This window comes from Plecotus auritus (genome assembly GCF_963455305.1).
Source record: "Plecotus auritus genome assembly, chromosome: 1".
In the NCBI taxonomy this organism is placed as follows: Eukaryota; Metazoa; Chordata; class Mammalia; order Chiroptera; family Vespertilionidae; genus Plecotus; species Plecotus auritus.
In genome coordinates, this window is record NC_137770.1 from 146,665,985 (window position 1) to 146,683,868 (window position 17,884).

Consider the following 17,884-nt stretch of genomic DNA (forward strand, 5'->3'; position numbering starts at 1 on the left):
GAAGGATTTTCTGATGGAGATATATAGAACATGTTGCATTGGCTTTGCCTAACGTCTCTGATGCTACCCTGTCCTGACCATAATCACCAGGACTGCATGAGAAAGAAACCTCTGATTCTAGATAGCTAGCTCTGACCCAGTGCAGTCATTGTCAAGTATAATAATCAACATAAGAATAGCATCCCAAATACCAGTTCTAATCTTAAACCTGAGATTGGCTAGCTTCACAAAAGTGATTCCCTTCTAGCAGGTCTGTAGTGAAGCCCAGAATCAATCACTCCTCCATGTAATTCTGAAGATTACCTAAATTTAGTCTATCATGATAGTGCCTGAACTTGACTGGAGAGCCTCATTTGGAAATTTAATGTTACATAATTTTACCATCTCTCACATTCCTGCCATTTGCAAAATGCAATTCTATCCAAATGCCAATTCTATCCCATCATGCTTTATCCTGTTTCTCCATTATTAATACTCCTAGCACTGTTTTCCCCTCACTGCTACTCTGAAAAACAAAATACAAAACTTTCTGCACACTCACTTCTAAAGAACACATGATGTGATACCTGAAAACTAGCTTTTTCCATAGGATCACTTCCGTGGTACCTTTCCCAAGGGCTGACATCCTTTTCCAATGCCCCATAAAACACAAGGCCCAAAATTAACTTTGCCATTTCTCTCAATCCCCATTGTTGCTCCTACACACTGATTTATTCTTCCATGTATAAAAACGTCTTGGCTCATGATACCCAATTTATTGCCCTGTGTCATCCATACTCATCCATACTACTTTCCATATTCATCGAAGACTTCAGTCTTGGATTTTTTTTTAAGTTCTCTTCTTTAGCCCCAAATCTTATAATTTTGTATCCATTTAATATCCATGTGAAAGGTCCAGCCAATATTTAGCTTTAAAACCCATGCCTCAACTTTTGTGAACTTTATTTTCACACCATCTCAAAAACAATATGGTAACATTATCTAAAACTATTATCGTAGAAATTGTAGGCTGAAATATTTTTCTATTTGACCACAACTTTTCCTTTAACGTCCAACTTTCTGATGCTCTTACTTCTACTGCTATTGCATTTTTACTTCTAATAATTCTATAGAGCTCTTCTGAGTGCTTACTAAAATACTTGGCATTTGTCTTTTGTAATTTACTGTGGTTCATTTACATTGGCCTTTGACCAAGTATATGTATCTTGGGTGATTAGGGAAATGGCTTTGGTCCCCAGGGCCAAATGTGGGGAGAAAGTTCATGTTTGAAACAATAGTAGAGTCCTATTACAGGTGATCTCAATTCCAACACAACCCCAGCATGCTCCTGTGTAAATATGTAATGCAAATAATTTCGATGACAGCAGCCCATTCCTAAATTCCTAACAGTTCAGAAAGTCCAACCAATAGCTGATTTTATTGCCTTATTCACCTTTGAGAGTGATTAGCTAGAATGGCCAATGATTAGGACTAGTTAGGGATCACTTTGGTGGACTCCAATTTCTGCAGAAACTATGAAGCTGAGATATATCAAGACACTGATGAAGTGATCAAGGTCTGGAGCCAGAGTCTCATTAAAAATTAAGCATAAGCTGGCTGTGCTCTGGACCCAGTAATACCATGCTGGGTAACAGAGGAAGGCATATTAGGGGAGATTTAAATAGCAGAGTAGTCACTAGAGTTTGCTTTGCCTGAAGTTAACCATGTGTTCTATACTGATATATTGCATTCCTTCTGATAAGGCTAAAAATGTTACCTTTATTTAGTGACAAGGCATTGAAGTTTATAATTCTAGAAATGAGTGAGTTATATTCTGTCCCCTTGAAGTTCTCCATTTCAATTTATCTATATTCAATTTATCATATGGTGATTTCTTAGCTAAGATATGCTGAGCACAAATATGCAAAGATGAAAGAGACCTTTATGTGTTCCAATGTCAACTCCTATCTTGTTCTGGGTGCTACGTATTTGTAGGCCCTTATCCTATAAGTAGGAGTGATGTTTAAAATCAAAGCACAATATAGACACCATTTATCAAGATTCCTTGGTTTCTCTCAAGTAGACCAATCCATCTCTTCTGTTCTTGAAATATTTACTATAATTACCATATCTTTACACCAAATTAGAACTTGGAATCCTCTCTAAAAAGTAACTATCTTTATTCTGATAAATCATACTACAATAAAATAAAATTTAGGAAGAAAAAAAACTCTGTCAACTATCTCACATATATATATAATTATTGCTGATTCTTAAACTACATTCATTTTACCTGACCAAATTAAATTTTAACACTGATATTTTCTATTGATAACAATGTGAATGAGGAAAAGAATACTATTCAATTAATATAATTAAGGTACTGATATGGATCATTTTTAGATCTGATATATGTGGTTTATCAATGTAGCTATCTCAGTTTAAATAGAAAGTAAATTATAACTAATATCTCCATTTGTGTCTCTCACTGTAATGATCACATCAACTCTGCAAGAACTCAATTTCAAGTCTGTGGAGGCCAGTTTTCTCTCATTTTGCTAGAAAGCACAGAGTTCTCTTGGTAAGATTTAACTAGCCAGTGTAAACACTGCTACAAGGTTTCAAATCTGAAACTAAATTATCCCCTTCAACTCTTTATAGCATCAGAGTCAGTGAAGAATAGCCTATATTCACTTCTGGCATAGATCTAGTCATTGTTAGACAATTTATTACACAATGGAAAACAGGACACTCTAAAACACCAGGCAAAAATAAAGAGCAGATCAAAGTCATTACAAAGTTTGTATTGCACTGAATTTATTCTACACAATGAGGATCAAAATGATAAAAAGTTCTTACCATTTGCAGGCAAGCAGCCTGAACTGAAAGATATATCATCAATAGCTATGACTTCATCCTGCTCGTGAGTTGAAATCACTTGACCTTGAAAAACAACCTACATGAAATAAAATAAAATGATTTGCAAAGCTTAAAGAAAGGAAAACAAACTGCCCCAAAATACAAAAGAAATAAACAAAAATACAAAGCAAAGAACATCACTATCTCACAATCTTAAGGTAGAGAGCCTACAAATAAGAAACATCACTTCCTAGAAGCAGTTGGGTGACCGTGCCAGTTCCAAGTGGAAAGGGATCCAAGTGTAAATGCTAAAGGACTGGAAAAAGTACAGTCATTTCTGTGTCTCATGTGTCTAGCAGAGGTTAGGTAACATGTTTGTGACATGATACGACATTCACCTGGCTTCTACCCTATAATCATCCTGTATTTGGTTCCCATGTGTTCATACTACCTAGTATTTATCAGTTTTTGTATCCATGCTCTAGCTTGAACTCTCATTCTTGGCATTTCACAACTTTACCGCATTTTCACCTCTGGTTTTCTGAATTTTTCTCACAGTCTTGCCTTGGATGTCCTTGTGCTATCCCCCACATTTTCTGCCATGATCTAAACATAGCTTGAGACATTGACCAGAAATGGTTGTTCAGTGACTTATTGTTACAATCACTGAACATTATATGGTGATGTGCAGCTAGTCCAAGTCTGCACTAAGAGAAAATACACAGGTATAATTAATCTGAGAAACTTAGAAAAAAAAACTACTCTCCAGTCTCCTAATTACTTAAATCAAAAGAAAATAAGTGTGTTGGTAAAGGCTATTATCCCACCCTTAGTAAAAATATCATTGACATTTTGGGCTTAATTCATGGATACATTAAATTTGTGTTCATTGTTAGGCCTTGCTTATAATGTAAACATGTTATTATTTTAAAGAGTCAGCACTGCTTTTGAGCTTAACAGCAGGTCTGCATGCAGTCAACCCCAGCATATCATTGTGCTTGCTGCACTCTCCTTTGTTCCTGTACAAAATGGTGCACTGATACGTTTTGATCAAACCAGACACTATCTGCCAGACTGTTAAAAACATGAAGAGAAATATCCATAACCTATTGAGCAACTTGTCAACAAGTAGCCCTAAAAGAAAGTCATATTTTCTTCACATAAAACAGAATAACCGTGTGACTACTTAAAAGCAGGACCAATCTATCAAAGATTGTTGTGTAGGGATGGTTTTATATGAGGGCAGTGGAGAAGAGTGATAAAAGTGTATATTTGGAACCAGACTACTTGGGTTCAGGTACCCGCTACACCACTGAATAGCAACATGACCTTTGAGACGTTACTCAAGATGTCTGGCCTTGGTTTTTTCTTTGTAAAAGGGTATTGACAAAAAATGATGCTATTGCCTATGTGATAAAGCATTTACAAGGATAAATGAGTTACTATATGTACAGCATCACTTGATACATAGTTAGTATTTAAATAACTATTATATCATAGACTTATTAAAATATTTAAGCTATTATATGAATACTGTGTTTACAGAAAAAAAAATCTATTCTCTGAAGATTAACATTTCATTCTTCTTGAAAGCCTTTTCATATAGATACATTCCCCAGTCATTGCTGAGCTAAACTTACACACACCTATAGTAGCATATAAAAAGAGATAAGTAGAAATAGGTGTTAACTAATCATCAGGCTCTTCTATTTTTCTCCACACTCTTTCCCCAAACCCATCCATCCTCAGGATTTCAACTGTCATCCAGGTTGACGAAACACAAATTTACATCACAAATGTCACCTTCTCTCCTGGGCTCTCCTCCCACATCTCCACAGCCTGATGTGCATTTTCACTCAGATAATGTTAAGTCCATTCTAATTCACAGTGTTCTTTCCCCTTGAACTGGACCTGTCACCTGACCTTCATTGTCTGACAATGGTACTGATATCATTGTAATTAGCTACTTATTAATAATAGAAAAGGAAAAAGGGAAAGCCAGAAATTATAGCATGTCATTTGGGCAGCTTCACCAGGAAGCTGCAACTTTGCACTCCCCAGGAAACATAAATACATGCCCAGTAAATCTTGGGTGACATAGGGAAGGTACGTGCTTGTCAATCACACCTGAGGACAGAAATGGTTGGCCAGAATGAGTGTGGCCACTGCAAGCCCATGAAAATCTGGGAGTGCATAATCCCCCTTAACAAAGGAATTCTCTCTCTTGTTGCTCTCTCTTGTTACTCTTGGCTCGTGACTCCTGACTCCTTGGGCTCTTTTGCTTCTGCTTCCTTGCATTCACCTGTACGGCCCAGAGCCAGGCAGATCCCGCATGCAATGTCCTAATGATCTGCAGTGGGAAACACAAGTTAAGCTACCCTGATGCTGGATTAGACATGGCTCCCACATGGAAAAGAAACTCTGGACACTGGCTCTGATTTGAGCTCTACTGAAACCCCAGCTGAGCTCTATTTCTTTTATGACTGTACTGAGGAAAATGGGACTTCAGAAACCCAGGGTGTAGTTCCATGTAAATAAAACTTTCTACAATATTCATCCTCCCATGGGGGCTTCCAGAAATGCTTATTCCAAGAATCCCACTTCTACTAACAACTGGGGGAGATGAGCCCCTCTCTTATTCCGTAACAGTACCCGAAGACGCTCAAAACTTCAAACTGACCTTTGGAACTAGTTTCTCCTTCAGTCCCATGTCCAATCAATCAAGACCTAGGAAGCCCTCTCTTCTTTCCATGCCCATTTCTAATCCTCTATCTTCACACATGATCTAATAAAGTAAATTAAATTTAAATTACCTTCTTACCTTCAACCCTCTCCTCATCAGAGTTTGTAATACATATAACATATTTATTGATTTAACTAAATTATTGTTAACTTTGTATAACTGAAGAAAAGTTAGTGTGAAAATTGGTTGCCATTTGAGCCCACTAATCCAACAAGAGGAAATGTTTTTCTATTTCTCTAAGTGTAGGGGAATTTACTAACGGATCTTCTTCGCCACAAAACAGAAGATCCATCAGGCATAACTAGATCATCTAGTTACATATATTCCAACAAAAAGATTTTCCAGGCATTTTGGTTGAGATCCCAAAAAGAGGGATGGGTTGAAACATATAAGAAAGTGGAATCCCAAGATGATTTTTAAAAGCCAGGTACCATTATCAGAAGCTGTGTTGGGAGATAGTAGTTGTATATCTTAGGAAAGTGGTGTTTAATATTCCTTGTTTTCTTCATAACTTGGGCAAAGGATATTTTCCCCCAAACATCCTCCTCATTTTAACTGAGTTAGGGGAAATAATAAAAGTTAAAAAGTGGCAAAATCAAAGCAGATCACACATAGGTAATGGAGTTAGGAGTTGGCAGCATCGCAGAAGTCAAGTTTGGCCTGCTATGATCCAATAGTAACCATGATACAAATTCCTTTCAGCCCTAACATTTTAAGAGAAGATGGCCTTTGAAGAGAGTGAAGGGATCAGCACTTGAGCTACTTGATTTAAATCTTAGATAAACTTTGACAGGCCCTAGCTGGTTTGGCTCAGTGGACAGAGCATCGGCCTACAGACTGAAGGGTCCCGGATTCGATTCCAGTCAAGGGCACATGCCTGGTTGCAGGCTTGATCTCTAGTAGGAGACATGCAGGAGGCAGCCAATCAATGATTCTCTCTCATCACTGATGTTTCTATCTTGTTCTCCCTCTCCCTTCCTCTCTGAAATCAATAAAAATATATTTTAAAAAAATACACAGAACTTTGACAGCAGGTGAATGGATGTGAACCTAACTTGGATTACACAAGTAACTTCATGAACAGAAACTCTTATAATGATATTTATTATATTAGATTTTCTTAATTAGTAGTATACATTCAATATAATTTCCTAAGTAAACAGGAAAGATGACTAATCCTGTCTCATCATGTATTCAGATAGTAAATATTCTTGAATTAAAAGGTAAAATGACTTAGATTATAATTCTGAAAATTTTGAGAGTAGAATTTTTAACATTAAGATACCAATTCATATTGATTTGTATGAATTGCTTATTTTTGTCTATTTTTATAAAATCTACTGTTTCAGAATGGAATATCAAAGAAATGAGAAGTAAATAATAGCATATTAAAAATGCTTCCAGCCATGGCTGATTTTGCTCAGTGGTTAGAGCATCAGCCAGCACACTGACGGGTCATGGGTTTGATTCATACACCTCGGTTGCAGGTTCAATCTCTGGACCTGGTTGGACTCCAGCAGGAGGCAACCAATCAATGGGCCTCTCTCACGTCGATGTTTCTCTCTTTCTTTCTCTCTCCTTTCTCCTCCCCCACTTCCACTCTCTAAAATTCAATGGGAAAAATATCCTCACTCCTCAGGTGAGAATTTAAAAAAAAAAATGCTTCCATATCTTTTTAAAATTTAGGCACTGACTGCTCATTTAGCTTAAGAATTCAAACATTCAACTTGAAAACCACTGTCAGTGATATATTTAGCAACATAGTATTCATTCCTTTCTATCCATAAAACCAATACAGGGGGTTCCCTTCAAAACAAAAAGGAGGGCAGGGGGTAATAAAGGAAGGTTTCACTTGAATTGGGAACTAAATTTCTCCTTTATGTTATGACTGTTTCATTCTTTGCTTCCATGAACATTTTAGGACAGTAGTACAATTACTTGCTAATGTCTGCAATTTTGAAAAATGTGATTGTGGTTAAACTGCACCATACAATGCATAATAATATTGTTTCACCCAACACTGCAGGCCAAAGAATATCTAATGAGTCTCATGCAACAGATCTGACCAAATCTGGGGGTTGGATTTTTTTTTTTTTATCTTATAAATCCTCATTCTGCTTTAACATGACAAAAATTATCATGGTTCAGTGACTACATGATTGAGATCTGAAATCAAACTAATCTACTTGGAGTTAGTCCACCATCTAAAGCTCTTAATCCTCATTGAATAATGGGGTAAATTATAGTTTTACTGCAGAGGATTGCTGTGAAGGGTCAATGAGATAATATACATAAAGGACTAAATGCAGTACCTTACACATAGTAAGTGCTCAATAAATTGGTGGTTGTTATTATTCCTTAAACATCTTCATGACTTACTGAAATTCAGCCATCTTTGTTGACTAAATGCATAAACACCACTCTGTTTATGTAGCAGTATTCTCTCAAAAATTAGCATGCTTCAATTTTCTTAAGGGGTGGACCCAGTACTTTACAAATAAATATGATAAAACCCTCACAGTCCAGAGGGTTTCTCAGAAACTAATGCTGAGCCAAGGTCCAGGTGGGCCTAAAATCTCCTATTTATATATTTCTAAAGGACGCATGGATGGCTTTAAAACGACCAGAAGGCAGCATGGAGGGGATATTGTGAAAAACAGAATAATTCTCAGAGGTTTGTAAATTGATGAGGCAGCAGACACTGTCTGGACATACTGATTACAAATGCCCTCCAATAAGCCTCTCACTATAGCTTTTCAGGAATGAGCTACTGGATGGTGACAGGCAGTATTACAAGCACAGCACATCTCTGTGGCCCAGCCAAACAGAAGCAAATGAACATCTGCTCACTTGCTGACAGGAGAGAACTAAGGCATACCTGCAACCTGAAAGACTGATGTAGCCAAAGGTCCCAACAGAGTCATATTATTTCCTAATTTTTACAAAGCCTGTAAGGTAGGAGCACTGCTTTCATATCAGCTACAAAGCATTTGGGGAAACAAATTAATACACTGCACATTCGTCTGCTTTGGATGAAGCCACTGCTGCATTTTAAAGCACTCTAATGAATAACCCTGCGGCCTCAGCTACAGCTGAACTGCACTGGAGATGATAAATTCTGGAATTTTAAGTTTTATATTTAGCCACTACACATGTTTAGTCATCAGCACACACAATGTGCCCTTCGGGAATGGACAGCTGAGAAAGACAAGGAAGCTATTTTAAAAGGTCTAACCTACAAAACCAACAGGTTCCAGCTCTGCCCAACATCTGAATGAGTTGCTCTACCAATAAAAAGCCTGACCTAAAGAGAGACAGTTTGACATGAGAAGATAGCTCAAGACTCTTTTACCATCCACTCTGTTTGAAAGATGGAAAAGATGTGTAAACACTGATAAAATTTATATATAAACAAGATCCCCCTGTCAGTCATTAAGTTTATACAAGCATGCAGACAGAAGGACTTCAGCAGGTTCATCCTGCAGCATCTAGTCAATGTGACTCAGTCCCCTCAAGAGCACTCTTGGCTCTGTATTATTGCTTCTGTTGTTACTGAGAAAAGACAAAGAGACATAAGGGAGTGAGAGAAGTGTAAGAAATAAACTAGAAATCTCCAGCACCTCAATATCCACAACAAATTAGATACATTATTGATGTCTGGATTCTCGTTCCACACACTAAATCCAGGATCACATTGTGTCTCATCCCCATGCCTGTCAAAATTTTTCTCTTTGATGACAATATACCAGTAAGGGGTTAATATCCAATATATGTAAGGAACTCATACAATTCAATAGAAAATAAATAATATGCGCAGAGCACCTGAGTAAACATTTGTACAATTGCTAACATGAAAAGGTGCTCAGCATCACTGATTATCAGAAGAATGCAATCAAAACCAAAATGAGATATACTTCACACATGTTAGAATGGTGAGGATGTGGAGAAAGGGAAACCTTTATGCACTGTTGGTGGGAATGTAAATTGGTCCAGCCACCATGGAAAACAGTATAGAGGTTCTTCAAAAAATTAAAAATAGAACTACCATATGAGCCAGCAATCCCACTTCTGGGTATATATTCAATGGAAATGAAATAACTGTCTCAAAGAGATAGCTATACTCCCATATCTGCAGCATTACTCATAATCGCTAGGACATGGAAACAACTCAAGTATCTGTGGATGGATAAATGAATAAAGAAAATGTTGTGTATTCCTACAAAGAAATAATTCATTAAAAAAAGGAAATCCTACCATTTATGACAACATGGATGGATCTAGATGGTATTATACTAAGAGAAATAAGTCAGACAAAGAAAGACAAATGTTATATAATCTCACTTATATGTATAATCTAAACAATCCAAACTCATAAAAAAACAAAGAGTAGAGAAATGGGGATGGAAAGAGATTGCTTTGGGCAATGGGTGCACAATGCAATGTACAGATGTTTTATTGAGTCATACACTTAAAACCTGTATGGTTTTGTGAACTAATGTCACTCCAATAAATTCAATTAAAAATAATAATGACTTTTAAAAAGAGCAGGATGGTAGTTGCCAGGGGCTGCGGTGTGAGGAAAATGTTACTGGAAGGATACTAACTTCCAATTGTAAGATGAATAAGTTCTGGGTATCTAACATGCAGCATGGTGAATATAGCTAATACTACAATATGTACTTGAAAGTTGGTAAGAGAGTAGATTTTTTTTTAATTTTTAAAAGATTTTTAATTGAATTTTAAACAAAGAAGAAGAGAGAAGGAGAGAGAGAGAGAAACAATGATGTGAGAGCAAAATATCAATTTGTCTGACTCTTGCACACCCCCTACTGGGGATTGAGTCTGCAACATGGGCAAATGCCCTGACCAGGAATTAAAATGGCAAGCCTTGGGTGCATGGGATAGGGCCCAACCAACTGAGCTACACTAGCTAGGGCAAGAGAGTAGACTTTAAATGTTTTCAGCACACAACAACAAAAACAACCTATAATTATGTGAAGTGATGGGTGGGTTAACTAGCTTTATTTTTATAATCATTTCACAATATATACCTGCATCAAATCATCACTTTGTACCCTTAATTGTACATAATTTCACATGTCAATTCTATCTCAATAGAGCTGGGGAAAAACTCTTTTCCCATTAACATGGAGCTGGGAACATTCCCTAAATCCCACCTACAGTATCCTTAGTGCCCCAAATAAGTCTTTGTTAAATAAATGAATCAATCATTCATAGGAGGACTTAAATGCCTAATGGCTTAAGATAACCTCCCAACACACACTGATATATCATTTAAATTGAGTGCAAAGGCTCAAAATGACAGAACTGTGTTTCTAACCATATAATTCCATTTAAGTTTTATCTGTCCAGGTGTCATTTAACCATCTACTAAGTGCTTTTCTTTTAATTTCTTTGAATACACATTTAGTTTACAAAAGCCTGAAAATTTCAAACTACTGTGATTTTATGACAGCTCAATTAAAAAAAATATGCCATTCTCATATCTTATAATTTAATTTTATAATAGCAACCCTACTCATTCTCCTGTCTTTCCTCTTAGCCATTCAAAATAGCTGAACTTAAAATTAAATCCAATTCAAGTCCTATATTTAAGCAAATGCTAAATTCATCACATATCAAATGATTTTGCACTCTTTAACAAAATTATAAAATTGACTATATTATACTATCTTAATAAAGAGGGTAAAGGAAACCCACTTGGGCTAAATTGGCTCACAAATCAGGTTTAAAAAGCAAGTTAATCCAGAATAAAATGCTTTAAGATCCTCTTTTAACTGGAAAATTTTACTTGGCTGTCCCAAATGTTAAAATATGCAATAATTTTCCAAGAACCCTTGTAATAATCATTAGACTATAATTTCCACCATACATAAGTTTTATTAGATTGTATAAATAAGTTAAAATTTTAAAGGTTTGCTTTGACTTTATTTCTCAAAATTATTTTGGAAAATAAAGGCTGTATTGAATAATTTGAGTTTAACCATGAAATGAATATGACAATTATTTCATTTCAGCAGCATTTGGAATTAGTATTTAATTAAAAAGTCTATTTCCTCATTACCCAACATAATCCTGTTCTCTCAAAAGCATGAGAAAAGTCTGAAAGGGAAGTGAGCCTTAAGAATAAATGAAAAGAAATAGGACATTGGAATAGTAAGAGAAATAAAGAAAAAAATGTGGGGGATTCAAGAATTTAAGAAGAAAATTAGAAGATTATATTTTACTGATATATCAATATATCTTAATATTTATCAACTTCAGTTTTGATACATAAACTTAAAACCTTTTTTAAGTGTCTTTTGGGGTGACTGCCCAATCCAATTTCTTGGAACTATTTGGTCTCAACTCTTAAAAGTCCTGGCAAATCCCTCAGTCCTATGCCAAATGGGACAGTTAGTTATCCCACTTTAATTGCATCTTATCATCTTTCTTTATAAAATACCTAGAAAATATAACAAACATACCTGAAATTTCTGGGAGCACTGAATTCTGATGGCCTTTCTCTCCCACTGATTTTGGGGTCCAGCTATGTTTTGCCATAAAGGTTGAATAGGACCCCCACATGTAGTTTGAAGGCCAGCTGTTAATTTGCCACTCATATGGCTGGAGAAGTAATAAAATGTAATCTGTGAAAAAATAATTAATATTCAAACAATTACAATAAAGAAGTTCCCAAATGTAAAAAGTTTTAAAGTGCTGTGTGCTTTCAAATACCTGACAAGCATGCAGGTTATTCATCGGAAGAAAAACTCGGCTTCTTAAGTTTGAAGGAGAGTCCGCTTTGGAGACCAGTGAGAGAAAGTGGGCTATTAGAAACAAGAGTCAGCATTTAGATTTAGGATAATCACTGGTAAACTTAGTTAATACACCAGGCAGTAATTCAGGCTTATATCCACATTAGATAAATATATTTTTGCTCAAAGAATTAAACATTTAAACTGATATTTTTACTTCATTACATTCCCCACTGAAATAACTAATTGGGATTATATTCCCTATAGCACTATTATGGGCTGCAGTCCACAACCCAGTTTAGCTTATATAACGTAGGAAGTTATAATTCTGCAAAGATGGTCTCCAGAGAAAACATTATGTTAGGACTGCTCTCCAAAATAAGCAATTTAATGAGGAATTCAAAAGAGATCATTGTTTGCTGTGATTTTCTCCAGAAAGGATTGGATCACATAGTCCCAGCGTTTTCCAGGATTATGGAAAACAATACTGAGCCCGGATACTCTCGTATGCTGCAGTACAGACTGTGCCAGCTACTGTTTAAAAGCCTATAAAATAAATGTAGTCCTAGCTAGTGGTTAGAGTGTCAGTCTATGGATTGAAGGGTCATGAGTTTGAATCTGATCAAGGGCACATACCTTGGTTGCCAGTTGGGGTGTGTGCAGGAGGCAACCAATTGATGTGTCTCTCTCACATCAATGTTTCTCTCTCTCTATCTCTACCTCTCCCTTCCACTCTCTCTTAAAAAGAGAAAATGAAAAAAGTATTCTCGGGTAAGGATAAATAAAAACCCTATCTAATAAAGAGGGACAGCCAATAAGGAGGGAATATGCTAATTGATTGACACGCCCTCAAAGATGGCAGTGACCACAGCCACAAGACGGCAGCGCCCCGTCCCCTCAGCCGCGCACTTGCTTCTGGAGTCCCCCAGTCCCCTCGGCCCCCCAGGGCCAGCCTGAGGTGCAGGCAAGCCTCAGATGGCGGCTGCCCAGCCTCCCAGGGCCGCCCGAAGCTCAGGTAACCAGGGCTGGCTGAGGCTTGCACTGCCGGCAGTGGCAGCAGCAGAGGTGTGATGGGGGCATCGCCTCCCCCTGACCACCAAGTCGCCTCCCACCCCTGAGGGCTCCCAGACTGTGAGAGGGGGCAGACCGGGCTGAGAGACCCCCACTTCAGTGCATGAATTTTCATTCACCAGGCCTCTAGTAAATACATAAATAACAACATTCTCTGGACTTTCATAGATTTCCTGTAATACTTGACAAGACTGTAGTATAAAATCTGGGAAGCATTATTTTCTGCTACTCTATTTGGTGTGCCACTATTTGTCAAAAAGAAAAAAAAATGATGTTGATGATGATTATGATGATATATGTACCCTAATTATTTAGTGGTATTTTAAAGCTAAGTTGGAAATCATATTTTAATTGTCACATCATTAGTAATCAATAGTAACATTATGAAATCTTAAATACCTCTTTTTCCCTATACCTATTCCAAAATTGTACTCTAATTAAGCAGAAAGCAATGACATTAATGATTACTTATATAGTCTGATGCATAATTGAAATTCCAGCAACAACAGAATGTACTCCCTGGAATCTTCCATAATAGTAAAAGGGTAATATGCTAATTAGACTGGACATCCTTCCGGACATCCTTCTGGATGAATCTGAGGCTGCTAGGGAAGCCCAGGTCCTGAGTGCCAGCCAGCAGCTGGAGGGAAGCCCAGGTCCAGGGTGCCAGAGGGAAGCCAGTGCCAGCAGCGGGGGAAAGGAAGGCCTACTCTTGCATGAATTTCGTGCATCAGGCCTCTAGTTATTATGTATCTAATAAAAGGGTAATATGCTAATTAGATCGGGCATCTTTCAGGCGACCTTCTGGACATCCTTCTGGACAAAGCCACAGTGGTGGGGCCAAGGCAGAGGCAATTAGGGGTGACCAGGCCGGCAGGGAAGAGCAGTTGGAGGGATCATGCTGGCAAGGAAGAGCAGTTAGGGGGATCAGACCAGCAGTTAAGGGGATCAGGCTGGCAGGGGAGAGTAGTTAGGGGGATCAGGCTGGCAGGGGAGAGCATTTAGGGGGATTAGGCCAGCAGGAGAGAGCAGTTAGGGCAATCAGGCAGGTAGGCATAGGTGGTTAGGGGCAATCAGGCAGGTAGGTAGAGTGGTTAGGGGCAATCAGGCAGGCAGGCCGGTGCACAGTTAGGAGCCAGCGGTCCTGGATTTTGAGTCGGACATCCCCCGAGGGGTCCTGGATTGAAGAAGGTCCAGGCCGGGCTTAGAGCCTCCCCCCACACCACCACCACCCCCCACCCCCGTGCATGAATTCCGTGCACCGGGCCTCTAGTATAAACATAATTTAGATGATGGTATCATAGTGATACAAGTAGACTATTAGTTTGTTCCTACTTCATATTCAGCAAGTAAAGCAAATGTTAAGCAAGTAATTAATTAAATAAGCCTAAAGAGCCACATTAAAATATTGTTTTAAGCCCTAGCTGGTTTGGCTAACTGGATAGAGCGTCGGACTGGGGACTGAAGGATCCCAGGTTCGATTCTGGTCAAGGGCATGTACCTTGGTTGTGGGCACATCCCCAGTGGGGGGTGTGCAGGAGGCAGCTGATTGATGCTTCTCTCTCATCGATGTTTCTAACTCTCTATCCCTCCCCTTTCCTCTCTGTAAAAAATCAATAAAAATATATATTTTTTAAAAAATACATTGTTTTAAGTTTAAATAATATTATCAATGCAAATGACAATAGTATTCAACTGGCCCTAAATTATTGTTTATAAATATTCAATTACTAAAAAAATATTCATAAATATACAGGAAAATTGCTTTCATTTTTTAAGAAAATTACTTAAATTAATCATGTTTATTTTTTAAAGTATGGTCAAAAATAAGATTTGCCACATTACGCTAATAAGTATTAAGAGTAGCATTTGCAGCAAAATAATCAATTATTTAAATAAGTAGGGTATTTTATAAATATAAACTAAGACATTTGTTATGTGCTATGACAGTGTAAATTCTGTATTTTGTCAGAAATTAAATAAAGGTTAATCTTTAGGTTATCATGCAAAGTAAAGTTTTAAATTCAGAAACAGCTTGAGGTCCTTTAACATTTGTACTGGTAATAAGCTTTCCTTCCATGGGCAAAAAAAAAGTGTTCAAAATGCATCCAATAGCAATTTCTTGTTTTCTACCTTTAATTTCAACTTGGTGATAACAGACATATTTTTATTTTTATTTTTTTTAAATATATTTTATTGATTTTTTACAGAGAGGAAGGGAGAGGGATGATAGAGAGTTAGAAACATCGATGAGAGAGGAACATCGATCAGCTGCCTCCTGCACACCCCCCACTGGGGATGTGCCCGCAACCAAGGTACATGCCCTTGACTGGAATCGAACCTGGGACCCTTCAGTCCGCAGGCTGACGCTCTATCCACTGAGCCAAACTGGTCAGGGCCAGACATATTTTTAAATGCACTTGTAATTTTACCTTATTCTCTATAGTATGAATATAGAATTTTTGCTTTCCATAAGACTTTAGTCATCAAATCTAAGATTATAAAAGAAAGCAGATCCTTGGCAGCATAACCTTTTCCCACATGCCCATTCCCTCACCTGACACCCCTCCTACTACTGGCTCTAAACATCAGGAAAAGACTTGTGAAGCTGTCAACAACAAAAAAATGTAACCAATGTTCTCTCCACACACCTCTCTTACTCCTTGAAGGAACATAGTAAATCAAATCACACATATATCATCATCATCATCATGTATTTGCTATTAATCTCTAATATATTCACTTGTTTGTTTATATGATTCATAAATTCCTATTTTAAGCCTACCTCCCTAAAAGCAAGTGCATAGTATATCTTCAAAGCATGCTTAAAATAAAGTTGTGACAAAGTATTAATTATTAAGATTACAAAGAACATAAACAGCATGATTTCATTTATAATTATAAATGTTAATGTCAGAGGGCTTTCAAAATTATTTTTTCTTATTTACTGAGTAGGTGTTGGAGTAAAATCCAACATAACCAAGATTGATAACCAAAAAAGGAGAGTATATAAAACATAAAAGCAACAAAAAACATGAATCAAGTCTTGAGACTAAATCCAATAACTTTGGCAGTGAATTCCACCAACTTTGATGCTCAGGAAAGAGAAGGTAAAATTTTCAGTCTTGCTTTCTTCAACTATTAACAGGCAGTCTTGTGTTTCCTCCATTTCCCAAGTTCTAAGTGATTAATGGGTATGATTGTGAGCAGAAGAAACATAAATCCTATTGCATGCTACAGAGTAATAAACTGGCTCAAAGGAACAAAAACATTGAGTATTTTAGCAGTGAAATAATGTCAGTTCTTAAGAACATTTTCCAAAATATCAGGCTACAGGAATGGATCACCATGACAAGGTCCAAGACCTGAAGAAAAGGTTAAAATGTCAACACTTTTGGAAAGGAAAAGGTGTGTTCATCTATGACAGAAATATGCCTTAGTTCAGATAACAGAGAGGAAATAATCATCTTAGATATAAACTCCTTCTCTCTATTGATATAGAGAATGAGTTTATATCTAAGATGATTATTTCCTCTCTGTTATCTGAACTAAGGCATATTTCTTAGTTATAAAGAGAAATTATAAAGAGAAATTATAAATATCAATAACTAATCATTATTATAATTAGTTATTATAATTTCTAAAAATCAAAATTATAATTCAGTATTGAGGAGTACTCAATATGTAAAGATGTAATCTGTGGCAGTAACAGCATAAAGGTGGGAAGAATGGAGCTAGGTTGGACAAATGCAATTAAATTGCAAACTATTGCAATTAAATTGGTATTAATCCAACCTAGATTTTTTTAATCCCCAGGCAGCTACTAAAAAACTTGTTCAAAAACGTATGGGGGAAAAGTAAATCACTATGACACAGTAGAAAATATCTATGTAGCACAACCAAAAAAAGAAAGGCCCTGGCTGGTTGGCTCAAATGGTTGGAGCATCATCCCATACCTCAAAAGGTTGCAGGTTTGATTTCCGGTCAGGCCACATACCTAAATTGCAGGTTCGATGCCCAGTGGGGGCTCCTACAGGAGGCAACTGATCGATGTTTCTCTCTCACATTGATGTTTCTTTCTCTCTCTTTCCCTTCTTCTCTGTAATAAAAAGAAAAAAATAAATACAAAACATATCCTCCGGTGAGGATTAAAAAAGAAAAAGAAAAAGTAAAAGTAAAAACAAATATCAGGCAGCAAGTGTGAACCCTATCTTATCTCTAATTGTGATATGTAAATGGATAAAGTATCCAATCAAAAGTTTAAGGTTGGCATCCTATATAATAAAAGCCCAATATACAAACTGTCCCTTTGACCAGGAGTTCAACCAGGGGACAGACCCCCTCCCCCTGGCCAGCCCGCCATGGTCAGTGGTGGTGGGGGGGAAGGGAGGCCCCTAAGGACCCTATCCGTGCACAGGCCTCTAGTATTATATAAAAGTATGACCCACTCACAAGGTGTGTCTCTTATAGAAAT

General features: G+C 37.2%; 1 protein-coding gene across 1 annotated transcript in view; it reads right to left on the bottom strand.

The window, feature by feature from the left end:
- The window catches only part of MALRD1 (MAM and LDL receptor class A domain containing 1), a gene marked incomplete at its 5' end in the record, with an annotated part of 676,620 nt that overhangs the window by 620,577 nt on the left and 38,159 nt on the right, over nucleotides 1–17,884 (bottom strand). Inside the window, 3 exons of the mRNA XM_080679375.1 lie at nucleotides 2,839–2,935; nucleotides 12,070–12,231; nucleotides 12,320–12,411. Of these exons, the coding sequence (XP_080535501.1) occupies nucleotides 2,839–2,935; nucleotides 12,070–12,231; nucleotides 12,320–12,411 (351 nt within the window). The remainder of the gene's footprint in view (nucleotides 1–2,838; nucleotides 2,936–12,069; nucleotides 12,232–12,319; nucleotides 12,412–17,884) is intronic.